The 14,395-nt window shown below is 29.9% G+C and overlaps 1 protein-coding gene across 1 annotated transcript; it reads right to left on the bottom strand.

Annotated features, from left to right (window-relative positions):
* Positions 1-1,390: 1,390 nt before the first annotated feature.
* Positions 1,391-12,474, bottom strand: LOC113388080 (trypsin delta/gamma-like protein CG30031). The gene is made up of 8 exons (XM_026625488.1): positions 12,408-12,474; positions 12,009-12,156; positions 11,655-11,916; positions 9,196-9,305; positions 6,349-6,487; positions 2,327-2,550; positions 1,972-2,233; positions 1,391-1,504 (listed from the first exon to the last, which is right to left on the bottom strand). The coding sequence occupies exons 1-8, from the start codon at positions 12,472-12,474 to the stop codon at positions 1,391-1,393; spliced, it is 1,326 nt and encodes a 441-aa protein (XP_026481273.1).
* Positions 12,475-14,395: the final 1,921 nt, after the last annotated feature.

The following is a 14,395-nucleotide window of genomic DNA, read 5'->3' as shown; positions in this document are numbered from 1 at the left end:
CAAAAACTAATCAAGTCCATTCCCAACCAATATCTTTCGAACGGTTTTTGAATTTTCTAAATCGATTTTGAATTGCGGGCTAAATCGTGGACGAAAAATGTTTCACTTTTCTGTTATTTACAAAGAAATGACTTGGCTGATCGTCGCGCAAAATTGATAGCCGTTCAGCCGTTTCTGAGAAAACGTCGATTTACGGCAAAAAAATTGTTCACACATACACACTCACACACTCACACACACACTATACACATACATACTTTTCCCAAATTTGGTCTCATTCGATTGAGAATGGATTGAAATGTCCAGAAAACAAAAAAAAAAATTTATGAATCGGGTTTTATTATGAAAACATAAACTTCTCCCTCGGAAAGTTAATAATTTGCAGCCATTCGTCGAATTCAAAAAAAGGTTAAAAGAAAAACGTTCTTTACGTTTCAACACTTGATGTATCATCATTCAGTCAATCAAACCAGAATAAAAACAAAAACTTAAAATACTAATAATAAATTAAAACTAGAGGTGTATGGCATCATGCCGTAAGGCAAACCGCTGGAACTTACCGTACTATAATGAAATATTCGAAGAATATTAAATGTTTTCAAACAGATTCTTATAATTACTGTTAAAATGAAAGACATTGTCTAATATTTATAAGAACTACATAAATTGAAAAGTTAAAATTATTTATTTGTTTTAGAACTTTGGCTAGAATTAAAATTAAAATCCGAATTATTTTCGATATTCAAAAAAAAAATTTTTTTGGAAATTAAAAAAAAGTGAAAAAAACAATTCTTTTACCAAAAGCAAAAAGTGTTTTTAATCATTTAAATCGGATGCTTAATTCTCTCAAAAACTGCCATTTTTTGCACATTTAGTTCAGTATCTCCGGAACGGCTCGACCTGCCTTTGCCAAAAACTAATTAGAACTTTCTCCTGCAATTACGAATTGATTTTCGATCGTTCTAATCGGGTGTTCGTTCTCTCAAATATTCGATTTCTTTTACCTGCACTCTGTATCTCCGAATCGACTAGACCTGCTTCTGACAAAAAGTAGTAAGCATTTCGATTCGATTTATATTGATAGGGATACATCAATATAAATCGAATGTTTTTTAACTAATTAAATTGGTTGATCCGTGCGCACGAAAACGTGAATAATTGTATCTATACATACATACACACACACATCTAGTTTTTTTTGAGGTATGCCAAAATATTCAGAAACCTTCAAAACGTGAAATAATGCAAAAATATTTATTTTTGATTTTTAGACGATTACAATGACTTACCCAACAGGAAGTGAAAAATATTGAACTTTGATAAGAAAAACTAGAATTCCGTAAAATATTAATGGATTTACACAATACTTTTTTAATAGATTTATATATACTTACTTTTGATTTACATCAGAGAAAAATTCAGGGTCTGCATTTTTGCATTCATGCCTGTTTACGATTGGAACTACAGCTCCTTGTAAAAGCCGCGAAACACTAGCAGCATCTTCCTGTTAGTTGAATTATTTCATATATTATAAGGATAAAAATGTTCACCTATATTCAAAATATATTGCATTGTTAATGTAAACTAATCCAATAATTAATGTAATCAGGTTATAAATACATGACAATGAGTCTTTCATTAATAGATGCAATCTTAATAGATACCTACTGCTACGGCCTTTTTTCTGAAAGACGGCTCATGTTTGAACGATATTATTTTATATAAAATAGTTCTCGCTTTTTTTTCACGGATTGAGATATTTTGCTATTTACTTTAGTAACCTCAGAGTTACAGCTCTTGATGTATTTTTCATTATATATTAATTGTCTCAGTTATTTTTTTTTTATTTAAAAGTATAGTGGTAAATATAGTCTTACGGTGATGAAAACCGTTTTGATGTTATTTTTGATCGTCGCCAAAATAAAAATATAGTTTTAACTTTAAGTTTATTAACCGAAATTATATACCTACCGATGTAACGCCCCAGCCGGTAACAATCGCAGGTGAATAAGGTGCAGGATCTTGACCTTCTTTGGCCAACGTTATTTTGTGAACGCTATTTGAGAAGGTAATTGGGGTTTTCAGCTTAAGAAGGGCCGCGTCACAGTCTAGAGTCGTTCGGTTGTAATCTGGATGAACAAATACTTTTTCTACTATATTAACGCTGCCGAATTGCCAGTTGTTAGTTCCATAACGAATTTTAAGGAAGTCGTCCAGTTCGACATCTTCATATCTAAAACAAACAATGAGTGGTAAAGCTTGACATCCTCTTTGTTTGCAGTATTTGCATTATACTTTAAATTAATTAGATTATTTTAATACTTACCGGTGTACACAATGTGCGGCAGTTAATATCCAGCTTTTATCGATAATAGAACCACCACAAAAATGACGATTTTCGGTTTGAATTGATACCTGCCAAGGAAAACCTCTTATATCGACTGCCGTTCCGCCGACAATGCGATCCTCTATTTCTTCAGAAAGAACGCATCCGATCAAGGCGATTAATATTGGCAGTTTCTTCATCTTAATATTACCTGTTCGTATGCGCTACTAAATTATTTTAATGTTACCTTATATTTATATGTACAAAATTTACAGATAACACAATAGAACATATTCACAATAAAATCATAATTATACGCTTATTTAGATAATAATTTTCAATCAACTGCAATATATAATGGTCCAAAGGAAATAAAATATGAATTTGATAAAAAAAAACATTATATTATAAACATTATAGCTGAATTTGAGAACAACATATATATATATATAATAAAACTAATAGTGTATGGCACCGTGTCTTTAGGCAAATTGCAAGAACTTCCCATACTGTAACGAAATGTTCGAGGAATATTAAATGTTTCAAATAGATTAATATAAATATTGTAATATTGTCTAATATTCCTAAGAATTATATAAAACTGAATTAAAAAGTTAAAACTATTTATTTAAGGTATTTAAGTGAGCTTTAGAACTTTAGCCAGAAGTAAAATTGAAATATGAATTATTTTCGATATACAAAAAAAAAATATTTTTTGAAAAAAAAATATCTTTGAAGTATTTTTTTTACCAAAGGCACTTCTTATGTCAACACAAGCAGAAAGTTTTTTGAATCATTCAAATCGGATGCATAGTTCTTTCAAAAACTGAAATGGCCGGGCCTGCTTTTGCCAAAAACAAATAACCACTTCTCCCAATTATTACTAATTGAATGTTTTTTAGATCATTCAAATCGGATGCTCCGCTCTTTCAAAAGCTCGCATTCTATTTTCTGCACTCTTTGCTCCGTATCTCCGTAACGGCTGGACTTGCCTTTGCCAAAAACTAATCAACACATCTCCCTATCAATGAGAATCGAATGTTTTTTTAACCGATCCGTGCGCCAAAAAACGTGGACAAAAAATTGCGCACACACACACACATCCATGTTTTCTGAGGTATACCAAAGTGTTCAGAATCCTCCGAAACATGAAGATTTTCGGCCCATTATTGGAACTTACCCTACGGAAATTAATATACAGAAACTATATAGGAATAATTTGTTAAAGTAGAGCATATTTGGTTAAATATTGTATTCTTGCTAGTTTAATCAAGAAGGATATTTAAATCATTATAATACATATAAAAAATATACGTTGCATATTATTATTAAGTTAAATATTATTAAAATATTTTAGAGCTATATCTTATCTGATGGCTAGCTGAAGAATTTTATCTAATAATTATAAAAAAAGTTTTAATAAAATATATTGATGTATTACTGAATACTCCTAAGTCTAATATAAAGCTATAACTGCATGAGCTTTTTTAATTGCTAAGGTTATTTTACATTTTGAAAAGCTTTAAAAATAATTGAAAATTCTGAACAAATGGAAATTTTATTTTTTTTCAATTTATTGAATATTTTGAAATCAATTAAAGTTTATTGTAAGGGATTGCGTTGCGTAGCTGTTTTAGATACGAAATATCGAAGCATCACGTAAGCTTCGCGTTGCAGTCTGTTCTCAAAACCTGTGTTGTCATTTTTGGCACTTTTCAAGGGCTAGATCAGCAAAAAAACTAATTAGCACGTCTTCCCTTCTATACGAATATACTTTTTGTATCATTCAAATCGGTAGATCCGTGCTTTCGAAATCAAGAACAAAAATTGTTTTCAAACGTACACACATACATACTACATAACACCAAATCCAAACTACCTTATGAGGATACTGGTAAATATTTAGGACTCAATCTGGACCGCCGGCTCACGTAGAAAATACGCATTTGTCAAAAGCGTAGAAAACTCGAAGATAAACTCAGACAACAATATTGGCTGCTGGGTCATAAATCTAAAGTGTCGATGTCTAGCAAAGTTCTAATTTAAAAATCAGTACTGAAACCCATCTGAAAATATGGTATTTAGCATTGGGGCGCAGCCCCTCAAATATTGAAATCTTTTAGAGATTCCAGAACAAAAATGTTTAGGCAAAATGCCAACGTTACGACATACTTTCCCAGGTATAGCCAAAAGATGGCTATAGGGCATATATTAGAGGATGGCTTCGTCATGCACAAGATAGGTGTTCAACAAATGCAGCACAAAACAACAAAATAACAAATTAAATATTAGTTTTATGTTTTAGTTAGATGTTTGTTCTGTTTTGGTCTATTTATAATATATTATAATTATCATTATATATCACCATAAGTGTATTTTAGTTTATATATACTTAATTAGGTTTTCAAAACTTTAAATAAATTATAAAATTCTTTAGAATTCTTTAGAAAGGTACCGAAACAGGCCAACCATCCATCCAAATAGCCTTGCAAGAAAGCTATTACAAATATATCTCAAAAGATCAAAAAAAATATTATACTAATGATTTGCCTTAGGTCTAATAATTTGTACAAACTCTTAGTTTTTTTTTTTTTGACAATCTCTATCTAACATTGTGAAGAACTACATCATTGAGTGCAATTCATAGTTTTTATTTTATTCTATATTACATGCAATTGATTTTATATCTCATGTAGATAGATGATCTAATGAATAATATAAAAAAATATATAAACATATTACATACACACACATCATCCTTCTTTCCTAAGGTATGCCAAAATGTTCAGAAGTCATTTCTTCGATTACTATAGCTTACACTATGAACAGTTTATAATCAGCATAATAGTATATTTGCTACACATTTTTATTGTAACCAGTAGATTATTACAGCACAATTAACTCACAAATCAATGAAATAAAGTTAACCGAAGATATTCAATGATTTTAGAGATTATATCTGACCTCAATGGAGCAAAATTATTATTTGGAATCTTAAGAATAATGAATCAGTAATGATTATAATGAATTATAATCTAATTAATCAATTTTAAAATAAAATACTATATAAGTATTTTATTTATAAAGTATATAATACTAAAGTTTGTATATTTGGATATCTAATGCGAATAAGTATTTAATGCACATCATCAATTTATTAATTTTTGAAAATACCTTTAGCAAAATATAAATTATATATTTTTGCAAAACATTTATATTTGGCGTGCGCCATGAAAACTTTTATCACATTAATAATCAAAATGTTTTTGTATAATCAAAAACAGCAAATTCACTCGGAATATGTGGAAAATGTAAGAAACACTTGAAATGATGCTATATCATATAATCGCATGTAAGAACTTTTAAAATATAATTTTTCAGTATTTAAAAATATGTTAAAAAGTCTCAAAAATTAAATATATGTATGAATCTTAAATTTTAATATTTAAAATTAAAATTAAAAAAAATATATGAACAGCTATGAAGAATTTAAGTAACCCTTTATATATCCACACATACATCATTTTTTTCTAAGGTGTTTCTAATGTAAAATGCTCAAAAACCTTCGAAACGTAATGATATGTAATAAAAATTTATTGTCAATTTTTGGACGATTTCTATAACTTACTCTACGAGAAATTAATTATATATCCAAGGTTTAGAACAGCAATGAAGTATTAAAGCAACCCTTTATGATATAAATATTTCATTTTATAAGAATCGTATTCAATATTTATTGCAATACAACAGTTGAATTTAAAACATGATTGGTAACTTGTATGTTAATTGAAAGTTATATGCTTGATAAAGAAATGATTTTTTTAAATATCATAATAAACACACTGATATTGATAGAAATATTCAAACTTTTCTTAATCGTATCTGGAATTATTATGTGCCTATGTAATTATTTGTAATCGGGAACTATCATAATTCAGCAGGGCAGAATATTCATTATTTTACACGCCAGCCACATCTCTTATAAATCCTCTGATTGAAGGTGCGCCAATCCTGGTAAATACACTAGGAGCAAGTTTCCTTGCACATCCATGTGCCCATGAAACAATTCCTATTTGTTTATTATCTATGTTAATTAATGGACCACCACTATCACCTTGGCACGCACTGACTCCTCCATCAATATATCCAGCACAGATCATGCTAAAATAATAAAACGTAAAATATTTGGACCAAAGTCATTTTTTAAGTCATTAGTTATAGCTTTACATTAGAAAAATATATTTGGAATATTTTATATTTACACCATTAAATAATGATCTTAGATTTGTATATATTTGTAATAAAAAAATATTAAAAATTTTGTAATAAAAATTATAACCAATATTTTTTTTAACCCTCCGTCGGTCGGCGTGGTCTGGCCAGACTTTTTTCGACTTCAATTAAAACTAGTTGGTTTGGTATTTAGCCTTGAGGCAAGTTACATGAACTTCCCGATATGTGTAAAAATCTACTTAATCAATAAAAAACTAGTTGGTTTGGTATTTAGCCTTGAGGCAAGTTACATGAACTTCCCGATATGTTTAAATAATCGACTTAATCAATAAAAAATAAATTAATTTATGAGTGATTAAAAGTATTCCGAGTGGATTTATTACACATAATTGAAAACGAACGAACACTTTGACTCGGAGTATTTTCTAAAAGCAAATTTTCAAAAATCAATAATTTTTATAATTGAACCAGTTTCCAGGACTTTAATGGTTTATTATGTTCAAGACCAAGTACTCTATCATTATACCAAGTAAATAGTCTAATTTTAATTTTAACAAATGTCAAAAGAACTACTCATTTTTTAAAATTTTGATGAATGTTTAGAATCAAACTATTTGTCGTAAGGCCGTAATTTCAATAAGTTCTATAAGACCATGGTAAATATCGCTAAAAAGAAATCCATGAAAATCGGCTTAAATTTTTTTTTCAACAGTTAATTACAAGAAAACGGCTCGGTAGATTTTCACCTAAAATTAATCAGTACCATTCCCAACCAATATCTTTCGAACAGTTTTTGTTTTTTTAAAATCGGTTCGGTAGGATGAGCTTAAATGTGAACGAAAAGTTTAACACTTTTTTCAACAGTTAATTACAAGAAAACGGCTCGGTAGATTTTCACCTATAATTAATCAGTACCATTCCCAACTAATATCTTTCGAACAGTTTTTGATTTTTTAAAATCGGTTCGATAGGATGAGCTTAAATGTGGACGAAGTGTTTAACACTTTTTTTCAAATTGCAGAAAAACGGCTTGGCAGATCGTCACACAAAACTGACAAATGATAGTCCTCACCGAAATACATCAAATGGCTTTTAAATTTCTGAAATCGGTTCAGGCGTTTTTGAGAAAACGTCGATCAAAGGTCTAATTTTGACAAATGCCAAAAAAACGATACCAATTTTTGCAAACTTTGACGAATTTTTAAAGCTCAACCAGTTGTCGTAGCGCCGTAATATTTTAGTATGATCCAGAAAACTATGGTATCTACCGTCAAAAAAATAATCATAAAAATCGTCGATTTTTTTTTTTAAACTTTATTACAAGAAAACGGCCCGGCCGATCTCTACCAAAAACTAATCAGCACGATTCCCAACCAATATCTTTCGAACGGTTTTTGAATTTTCAAAATCGATTCAGAATTGCGGGCTAAAACGTAGACGAAAAATTTTTCACTTTTCTGCGATTTATAAAGAAACGGCTTGGCCGATCGGCGCACAAAACTGACAAACAATAGTCCACGTCGAGGTACATCGAATGGCTTTTAAATTTTTGAAATCGGCTCAGCCGTTTTCGAGAAAACGTCGACTTACGGCAAAAAAGTGTTCACACACACACACACACATACTTTTTCCAAATTTGGTCTCATTTGATTCAGAATGGCTTGAAACGTCGAGAGAACATAAAATTAGCAATTCGGATTTTTTGATGAAAACATAAACTTCTCCTTCGGGAAGTTAAAAAAAAATACTTCTAGTAATCCTATCGACTTTTTATTAGCTGTCAATCAATGAAAAAAATCAGGACGGAAAAATGTACAGAAGGATAATTATAAGGATATTAACTTTTCTATACCTCGAACTGTCGGAAAGGTCTGTCTAGACCACCCATACATTTTGTATGAAATATACGCTTTTCGATATATGTAAACCTGTATTTTGTCTTTTTTCATGGTATTTTCTATTCAAACTGCGTTGTATATATTCTTTGCTATGTGTTGTAACATGAATGTTAGTATTTTCACAACGAGAGTTCCTTGAAAAACCTACCAAACTTATTGGTAATCGCGAACACTGAAAATCGGGTGAGTAATGCACACATTATCAACAATTTTTTTACCCGTACTGCGTTCGAAATTTTTGTTTGGCAAACCTGTAGTGAAATTATATTTTCACTTTGAGTTTTACAGCTCATTTCAAAGGCGACGCACCTCATTTTGTTTTCATTTGAATTTTACATTCATTTCGAAGGAAAAGAATAAATATTGTTTTTCATTGATATAAAACAGAAAAATTAACAAAAAAGCAACGATTTTTTTATATTTCTTGATTTTTTTGTATAATATAATATGTAATATGTTTATTAGAGACTAGCTCAACACATGCAAAAGACGGTAAGAAAAAAAGAAAAAATCAAAACTATAAATATTTACTACTAATAATCGTTAATATATAAGACACCAAAATCTCATCTATTTCATATAAATGCATGTAAAATGAATGGTGGTCCAGCCAGACTTTTCCGACCGTTCGAAGGTGAAAAAATATCCGACCGACGGAGGGTTAAATGTTTGGTCGAAGGTTTTCATGTAGATATACTACAATCTATTAAAATTTAAAAATTATATGTACTAACTTACTCTGAATTAACCATAGAGTACAATTCAAAGTCCATTCTTCTGCATTCATTTCGATTTACGATTGGAACTACAGCTCCAAGTAAAATCAGCGAAGCTTTATCAGCATCTTCCTGTTACATACATTATTTATGATATTATCGCCCGAAGACATGAACAACTAGCTGTAAGTGGAATTCTGTCTTAAGGCAATTAAGGCATCGTGCCTTAAGGCAAATTGCTGGAACTTCCCGTACCAAAATTTTTTTTTTTTTTAAAACGATTAACATTTTTGAAAAAAATTTACTTCGAAAAAATAAGATTTTTGACAAACAATTAGACAAAAAATTACTTTTTTTGACAAAAAAAATTTTTTTAATTTTTTTTTTTTTAATTTTTTTTTTTTGAAAAAAAATGTTTTTTTTTTATTTTGACATATTTTGAAAGATCTAAACTTTTTTTCAAAGCAATCGTACTGCTTTAACTGCATAAAGACGAAATATCAAACCGCGTAAGCGCCGCGTCGACGTCTAACGCGTAAACATTGGTACGGAACCCATAGGAATGTAAACCGAAATTATACTTATTGTTAAAATCTCTATAAAATATCTGATAATTTGATGTGCATATGTCTAATGATCATTTTTGATTGCCAAATGGCATTTTTTTTACTTTTTTCATTAGATTTCCGAAACCGCTAGACCTGCCTTTATGAAAATTTGATCTGTTCTTCACCTTGTCAATACAAGTGAAATGTTTTTTGAATTATTAACATCGGACGCTCCGTTCTCTTAAAAACTGAGTTACCGTTTTCGGCACTTTTTGCCCCGAATCTTCGGAACGGCTAGACCTGACTTTGCCAAAAACTAATCAGCACGTCTCCTTATCAATACAAATCGAATGTTTTTTGGATTATTCAAATATTCCCGAAATCGTCGACGAAAATTTGTATCCGCACATACATACATACACACACACACACACACACATACATCCATTTTTTCTAAGGTATGCCAAAATATTCAGAAACCTTTGAAACGTCGAGAAATGCAAAAATTTTCATTTTCGATTTTTTTGCGATTACTATAACTTGCCCTACGGGAAGTTAAAAAAATGTGAACATACAAAACACACACACATACATTTTTTCTGAGGTATGCCAAAATGCTCAGAAACCTTCAAAAAGCAAAGATATGCAAGAAGTTTCATTCAACCGTCAAATGACATCCCGTAGGGTAAATTATAGTAATCGCAAAAAAATCAAAAATGCTATTTTTTATATATCTTTGCGTTTCAAAGGTTTTTGAACATTTTGGCATACCTTAATAATGTACGGGTGTGTGTATGTGTGTGTGTATTGGTATTTTGTCTTGAGGCTAAGCCCGGTTTTCTGGAAAATTCAAAATTCTAAAACCGGTTTTCTGAAATGTCGGTTTTTGTATAAGACCAAGTACTCTATCGTTATACCAAGTAAATCATCTAACTTTAATTTTAACAAACTTTGACAAATTTTTCGAGTTATAATTAGCGAATCGGATTTTTTTGTGAAAACGTAAACTTTTCTTTCGGCAAGTTAACTAGTTGTGTATAGCATCGTGTCTTAAGGCAAATTGCTGGCACTTTCCGTACCGTAACAAAATGTTCGAGGAACATTAAATGTTTTGAAATAGATTATTATGAATACTATAACATTATCTAATATTTATAAGAATTATATATACTGAATCGCAAAGTTGAAATTATTATTTTATTTATATAAAGTTAGCTTTAGAACTTTAGCCAGAATTAAAATTAAAAGCTGTATTATTTTCGATATACAAAGAATATAAAAAAAAATAAAAAAAAAAATTTGAAAAAAAAACTTTGTAATATTTTTTTTCAAAAGCAATTATTTTGTCATTACAAGCAACAGGTTTTTTGAATCATTCAAATCGGATGCTTAGTTCTATCAGAAACTGCAATTTTTCACATGATTTGCTTGGTATCTCCAAAACGGAACGAATCATTACAAATTGATTTATGAATCATTCAAATTGGATACTCCGTTCTCTCAAAACCTTGATTTCTATTTTCTGCGCAATTTGCTCCGTATCTCTATAAAGGCTAGACCTGCCTTTGCCAAAAACTAATCAGCGCATCTTCCTATCAATAGGAATCGAATATTTTTTGAATCATTTAAATCGGTTGATCCGTGCGCCGAAAACGTAAACGAAAAAATGCGGACACACAAAACACACACACACACACATGCACACGAATCGATTTTTTCTGAGGTATGGCAAAATGTTCAGAAACCTTAAAAACGTGAAGTTATGCCAAAACTTTTATTTTAGATTATCGGCCCATTACTATAACTACCCTACGGTAAGTTAAAAATGTGTGGATTTAAAGATATATAAATAATGAATTGTAGTTTTGTTGTGGAATCGGCGCCTGAAGAAAAAGATCATTTATTGCTCCATCAGCTGAAATTAAATTTTTACCACTGTAACGCCCCAGCCTGTAACAATCGCAGGTGAATAAGGTGCAGGATCTTGACCTTCTTCTGCCAATGATATTTTGTGAATGCTATTTGTGAAGGTAATTGGTGTTTTCAGCTTAAGAAGGGCGACGTCGTTAATAGTTGTATCATAGCTGAAATTTGGATGAATAATAAATTTTTCTACAATATTAACATTGCCTAATGGCCAGTAGTTTGTTCCATAACGAATTTTAAGGTTGTCGCGCAGTTCGTCATTTTCATATCTAAAACAAATGTTGAACGTGACATGATTCCCTATGTTTGCAGCATTTAAATTGTACTTAAAATTTATTATTTTGATTATTTTCATACTTACTTGTGCAGACAATGTGCAGCTGTTAATATCCAGCTTTGATGGATGATAGAGCCACCACAAAAATGACTATCATTCCATTGAACTGATACCTGCCAAGGAAAATTTCCTATATCGACTGCCACTCCACCGACTATGCGATTCTCTATTTCTTCGACAATGGGAGTGAATAATATAAAAAAAAATATTTTTTTCTAAATTGGAAACGACTTAGTACAAATAATAATTTTTAATAAGAATAACTAAAAAGTAATAACACTAATTGGTTAAATTCTTCGCAAGATTGTTTAGAAAATAAAAATACAAGCATAATATAAATATAAAGTATAGATCTATCAATTCACTTTACAGAAATTTGTCTTTTATAATTATACTTCTATTTATTTTTGTCACAAATCTTACCTTGACTTGGTAAAAGTTGGGAATCGATACATCCGATCAAGGCGATTATTAATAGAAGTTTTATCATCTTAATTTTATTTGATCGTATTTGCTACTAAATTATTTTAATATTACAATATATTTATTTGCTCAAGACTTCAAGAAATTCATGTACAACAATATTATTTTATTTTAAAACTGGGCAAAAATAATTATACGCTTATTTAAAACTGCTACACATAATGGTGCAAAGCAAATGGAATATGAATTTGATAAAAGAAACATTATATTAAAATAATATCAAAATTTATAGTTTGAAAATACAAAATAGACAGGCAGAAACTTTGTGTAATTGATTACTTAAAATATTGCATAAAATATTATATTCCTACATTAGTTTAAATAAGGGACAAAATTGTATCACTTTGTTCGGAATTATAATACTTATAAAGTGTATATTATTAAAATATTTTAATGCATTGCTTCATTTGAGGATAAGTTTAATTAGAAAATTTTATGTAATTAATAAACCACTTTTAATAAAATACTTATATAGGCTATAATTGTATGGGCTATTCAACTACTTGCATTTCAAATTTTATGTCAGAAGTACATATTAAACAAGTTGAAAGTGGCATTTAGCCTTAAGATAAGGTGCATGAAATTCCCGAAATGTGTGGGAATTGACTTAATCAAACAAAATTGAAACTCACTTTTCTGCTATTTACAAAGAAACGGCTCAGCCAATCGTTGCAGAAAACTGAGATAAGATAATCCACATCGAAATACATCTATAGGTTTTAAATTTTTGAAATCGGTTCAGGCGTTTTTAGGCAAACGTCGATGAAAGTTCTAGTTTTGACAAACGCCAAAAAAAACGAAATTAGTTTTTGCAAACTTTGCCGAATTTTTAAAATTGAACGACTTATCGGAGGGCCGTAATATTTTAGTATAATATAGGACTATGGTATACTCGTATACCGTCAAAAAACATTCATAAAAATTGTCGAACAAAATTTTTTTAACACTACATTACAAGAAAACGGCCTGTCCGATCTTTACCAAAAGCTAATCTTCACGATTCCCAACCAATATCTTTCGAACGGCTTTTATATACATTAAAACCGTTCTAAAATATAAAATCGATTCAGATTTACAAAGAAACGGATTGTCTGTTTGTCGCGCAAAACTGAGAAATGCTAGTCCTCATCGAGATACATCGAATGGCTTTCAACTTTTTGAAATCGGTTCAGTCGGTTTTGAGTAAACGTCGATTTACGGCTAAAAATCTGCTCTCACACACACATAGTTTTTACAAATTTGGTCTCATTCGATTCAGCATGGCTTGAAACGTCGATAAAACATAAAATTAGCGAATCGGATTTTTTGATGAAAACATAAACATTTCCTTCGAGATGTTAATAGTACACAGTAGTGTAAAGCGGGACTTGAAGGTCTGCGTATAAAAAGGTTCACTACCAATATCTGAAAAACGAGTAATGTTGGAAATCTTTTACCTGCAGTATTTGAAAGTAGGGGATAAACGATATGTAACCTGTCATTGCATTAAATCATGCGGTTTTGCTGTCACAAACGGCTATATTGTCTATTTAGTAACAAAAGTTTTTTTTTGTAATTAGTATTTTTGATTTTGAGCTTGGTTGTTTATTAGTTTGCAATACATGAATGTAAATTATAAGTATATTTCATTTAACATCTTTTATAAGATGTACAGTTATTTTTAAGTTCAATAACTTTAATGTAGTTGAACAAACAATTTTACAAGAGATGAATTAAATTAATAGTTATACCAACTCTGATAATGAATCCTTATGATAAGGTTCCATATGACTCTATGTAATACCTAAAAAGCAATTATTATTTATATTTGAATGTAAGAACTTTGAATATAATATTTTACTAAATAAAAATGTGATACTATTTCTCAAACATTAGATATATGTATGAGTCTTCGGAATCATATGAGCAGCAGTGAAGAATTAAAATAA

Source organism: Ctenocephalides felis, unplaced genomic scaffold, assembly GCF_003426905.1.
Source record: "Ctenocephalides felis isolate EL2017-DRISC unplaced genomic scaffold, ASM342690v1 CF-g0.4_SCAFFOLD_03572, whole genome shotgun sequence".
Classification (NCBI taxonomy): domain Eukaryota; kingdom Metazoa; phylum Arthropoda; class Insecta; order Siphonaptera; family Pulicidae; genus Ctenocephalides; species Ctenocephalides felis.
This window is presented reverse-complemented; position numbering and strand designations above follow the sequence as displayed.

What these genes read in the sequence shown, in the direction of transcription:
- LOC113388080 (XM_026625488.1), bottom strand. Translation starts at nt 12,474, where the DNA reads ATGATAAAACTTCTATTAATAATCGCCTTGATCGGATGTATCGATTCC. An exon ending in GCCGCACATTGTGTACACCG is followed by an intron (nt 2,234 to 2,326) that starts GTAAGTATTAAA and finishes TGTTTGTTTTAG; the next exon opens with ATATGAAGATGTCGAACTGG. An exon ending in CCGGCTGGGGCGTTACATCG is followed by an intron (nt 1,505 to 1,971) that starts GTAGGTATATAA and finishes TTCAACTAACAG; the next exon opens with GAAGATGCTGCTAGTGTTTC.